The sequence below is a fragment of the Taurulus bubalis genome (genome assembly GCF_910589615.1).
Source record: "Taurulus bubalis genome assembly, chromosome: 4".
NCBI classification, from domain to species: domain Eukaryota; kingdom Metazoa; phylum Chordata; class Actinopteri; order Perciformes; family Cottidae; genus Taurulus; species Taurulus bubalis.
In genome coordinates, this window is record NC_136592.1 from 20,356,944 (window position 1) to 20,361,341 (window position 4,398).

Genomic DNA, 4,398 nt, shown 5'->3' on the forward strand with positions numbered 1-4,398 from the left:
AGAACATACATTATTCACAACCTGAATATTTGTGAATATGAAAAACTCCTTCTTCCAAACATGGCTTTGAGAGATACAACTTTGCACTGCTCCACAAACGAAATTGAAAGACAAAAATCACTGAATCTGTTATGTCTATGGTTAAAAAGTAGTTTTTTCCATTTTCACAAAATCTGGTTCTTACCAACCAAGTTCTTAGGAATATTGTACATGCTCTTTTTAGCATTGATTTTAATTTACAACCAAGAAATATTTCCAGAGCTCCAGCCGTAGTGCAAAATAGCACACAAGGAAATACAATTTTATACGCATTACGCTCCAAATTACTTCTTATGATCCTCACTGGGGAGTTTGATCAAGTCATATTAAAAGAAATAAAATTCAGCATCAACATCAATAATGTCAATTAGCCATATACAACTTTGGCTACTGTAAATATTTCAGTATTTGTAAGGAGAAAAAAAGAACATTTAAAAGTAACAGTAACTTACAAAGCATGTCAATAAATAACTGGTTTCCCCTTGAAGCACCTACCCACCCAAACCACGTCACCAGTGTTCACTATTTTATCATTAATTGTGCAAGGTGTGCTTGGGCTTATATAACTACAGCTGAAATCTACTGTGGACATGTCCTGTGATGTTCCTTTTGATTTATTGAGTGCTTCGTTGGTTGGCTGCCTCCTTCATGCATAGCTGTTGGTTGTGACCAGCAGCTCGTACGCAGGGTCATGACCTCTCCTGCACAACACCACGCAGGCACAGAGCATGCCCAGCATCTGTAGGCAGACAGCAAGTGAACAAAAGAAAAACTGTTATACAAGTCCTTATGCTCTTCAGCAAACTTGGAAGGAAAACAACACGCTAATGATCCGTTATTTTATAGTTCTTATATTAAAACAACCTGATCTTGTGGATTACTTTTATTTTTTACCACTTTGCTATTGAAATCACAATGTGTAAGCAAATCATGTTAAACCGAAAAGCATATTTTTTTAACACATGCTGTGTTATAATGAGAATGTTTGAGTGTAATACTAAGTGATTGGGCATGCTGTCAGTCGCTGCTTTGGGAGCAGTGGTTTCCTGGTCAGCAGCCACCATGCTGAGCTTTTAAACACAATAAGAATTAGTTGACACAATTAGGTCAGAGCTGCTGTTCGCTCAGTTTGTATTGACAGAGTCGACTGCAGCTTTAATTATTCTCACAATGACTTGATTGAAACAGTCATGGAATAAGATGCATTTTGTGTGTTTTCTACAGTGAGGCAGCAATATTTTGTGAATTAATTAACCTACTGACTGTAGTCCTTTCATAGATTTAGGATTATTCTACAAATTTTCCTTATAGGATACCCTCCGTGATTGGCTTTACAACAATATCCATTTTAGCAACATCAACAACATCAGCGGTCCGAGAGTCAGGCAGCTTTATAAACATCTGTGGTTCAACTGAGTTAAACCAAATAAATCCTAATAACTAATAATTGGCATGGGTTTTCCAACATTCACTGTTGTATTCACTTCCAAATAAGTGGCTGAGAGGCTATTGCCAATTAAGATGTGTTTTAAACCTGTCTGGCTGCTTGCATTGATTTTCCCTGATAATTTTTAGGTGGCATTAAAGTTGTCCTCCTTACCTGTATAGATGCAAAAGTGAGTGCAGCCCAGATGACATACATCATGATCTCCTTCAACTTTTTCACTACAAGAGCTTCACAGCCCTACAACAGAAAAGGAATTACATTAAAATAGTTTCACAGGCAGAACAACATTTCTCACAAAACAAAACAGGAATAACACCAGCAAACCTTTTACATCGTACTTCTGTTTGTGCCATGGAACAAAGGAAATGCCATCCATAACTTTGACTTTGTACTGTGGGTTTAGCATCTTGTTTGTACCTCTTGGTAGAGATCTACAGGTCGAGTGAGAGTGCCAGAACAGTTAGTGATGCTGGGCTGGCAGCAGCTAACTGGGACACTGTTGTTTTTAGATTCTTTAAACCAGCGTGTGTTCCTCCAGTCAGAGTAGTTGTGGATGCCGCAGCAGTGAAGCTAACAGGACAAAAGAAAAGAATAGAGAGGGAAAATAATCAGAGTCTGAAGTTCAGAACACAATTTGAAATTTATAAAAAGTAAATTCATTAAAATTTGAATGTCTGTTCACATGAGAATGTATCCGTCAAAAGTAAAATGTTGTCTTCTTACCTGCCTCTGCACATAGTCGATGGCACGGCTGGGGGCATCGGTGTTAGTGCCATTGTACTTGTCATAAACCTTCTGAATGGAGTGATTCACCTCATCTTCCACCTGAAACAAAAGCACAGCAGCAGTTACTGTCCCTGCTCAGTGACTGCAAATTGCACGTAATCTCTAAAAGAACAGTTTTTCACATTATTATAAAGCTAATTTACAATATGGGCCCTGAGGTAACACTCTTACCCAATGGGATTTGTAGTACTTGAGAGCGGCTAAGCAAATCAACATGAATTAATCCTCTATAAAAATCCGACAGTCACACAAAATACAATATCACATATATAGATGGAAAGTTTGAGATTCTGTCGAAATGCTGCAAATTTAGTCCCATTTCCATTTAACTTTACTTGTGAAATACAATTGTAGTCCAATGAGACTGTTTACCTTTGCCCTGTATGTGTAGCCAAGCACCACCACCACACATTCTGTAACAAACACCAGCAGGAGAATGGCAGCAAACTGAAATGGCAACAAAGACACACTGTTCAGAGGCTTATTAGTAAGGTGAGTTAGAAATAAAATGATTACTTGACATTGCTCATGATTTTGCACAGCCATTTAATTAGCAAAGTAGTCCACACTCACAGTTGCCAAACCACAGGAGCTTTCACGTATTGTTGCACAGCAGCCAATCAAGCCGATGATGAAGAGAAGAGTCCCGACTGCTATTATTATGATAGCAGGAATCAAAGTGTACACATCTTCAAAGAAGTGGTCATAGTCGTCATATGTGATAAACACATAGGCTCCGATGTAGCATAAAATCCCAGCTGCAGCCTGCAGAGAGAAACACAAAGCACAGACAAAGTTACATTGAAGACTTTTTTTATTATTGTATATTGAATTGTTAAACTACATCTTATAATGCATTTTCTTTTTTTCTGTTTGTAATTAGGGATGATTTGTTTATCTTAAATTATAATATGCAGTGCTATGCAGTACAGTAAATAAATTAATGTGCCTCCCCATATTAAGAATTAGTATTCCTTTGACAATACTGGATTTAATTATGGCCATGTCAATAAAGCTAAATTGAATTCAAGACTGAATAAAGGAACTAGGCAAGAGATACATAACTTGGTTAAAACAAATATTTTAAGATTATACTTAATTCCAGACATTAAAAAAAGATTTAGCTCAAGCTGACAAACAATCACAACACATTTGAGAGGCCATTTGTTTTCATCCATCCTGGGAGATGATACTTCTTCTTTTTTTATAAACCGAACAGAGCAATATTCAATATTCATGTATCTCTTAATCCAACACTGTTAATTCCATGATTCAATAGCTCAGATAGCAGCCGCCAGAGGACCGAACAGCTGCTGAATAACGTCATTGCTACAACTTGTGGGCTGCAGCTACCGACACACTGTAGCCTGTCCAGTGCCGCCTCACAGTGAATGCTAACGTGGGACTTTGTGGCCGTGAATATCCTGCCTTAAAAAAGCAGCTCGTGCATCGCCATCTCCAGACTGCAGTGCATCTCTGGCGCAGTTCGCTAGCTTGCTAACGCTCTCCATCCCTGGCCTCGATCTCTGGGATGCTGCACATTGTTCAAACATCCTTCGTTTTTCTTACCCAAAATATGAGATTGAGAAAAACCAACACGGTTTTGGATGATGTAATTCCACACTGTCCCATGGTAACTTGAGCTGCAAAATTAAAACTGTGACTATAAAAATATATATTGATGCACCTGCACCTTTGCTGTTATGATAATAAAATGGCTTCGATGGTCCTGCCCCAAAGTGCAGATTCTTCTGGGCTCGACCAATGAAAACGCCGCAAGAAGAAAAAAAAGGTCAGATGCTCCAATGACGTCACCATTCAAAAAACAAATAGTGATGGACTATACTTGAACGTTGAGCTTTGCAACAATGTGCATTGCATCCTATGTAAACAGTGCGGCGTGTGCATTCAATATACTGTACATTTTCGTTGCACACTTTCTTACACAGCCATCATATATTTATGTCATTTAGCTTAATTTGTTCACCAAATAATGGATTTAAGTTAATTCAGTGGGATGTAAGGTGTCATAAGCAATACGAATAATTTTAAGAAGAAGATTGAATGTCATCCATTTCTGTCACCATCAATCATTTTTCACCTGTCTGGGTCTGCCTGATTAGTAG

General features: G+C 38.1%; 1 protein-coding gene across 3 annotated transcripts; it reads right to left on the bottom strand.

The window, feature by feature from the left end:
- Nucleotides 1-641: 641 nt before the first annotated feature.
- LOC306735181 (tetraspanin-3-like) lies at nucleotides 642-3,904 on the bottom strand (the record flags this gene model as incomplete). 3 transcript variants are annotated; one of them, XM_079216629.1, is made up of 7 exons in its annotated part: nucleotides 642-778; nucleotides 1,640-1,723; nucleotides 1,904-2,056; nucleotides 2,210-2,311; nucleotides 2,645-2,719; nucleotides 2,846-3,037; nucleotides 3,842-3,904. In XM_079216629.1, 7 exons carry the CDS (start codon nucleotides 3,902-3,904, stop codon nucleotides 686-688), a joined length of 762 nt encoding a protein of 253 aa, XP_079072755.1. In that variant the 3' UTR covers nucleotides 642-685. The 3 variants fall into 3 exon arrangements, with proteins under 3 accessions (XP_079072755.1, XP_079072757.1, XP_079072756.1); XM_079216631.1 differs by lacking the exon at nucleotides 2,846-3,037; XM_079216630.1 differs by lacking the exon at nucleotides 2,645-2,719.
- Between the last annotated feature and the right edge of the window lie 494 nt (nucleotides 3,905-4,398).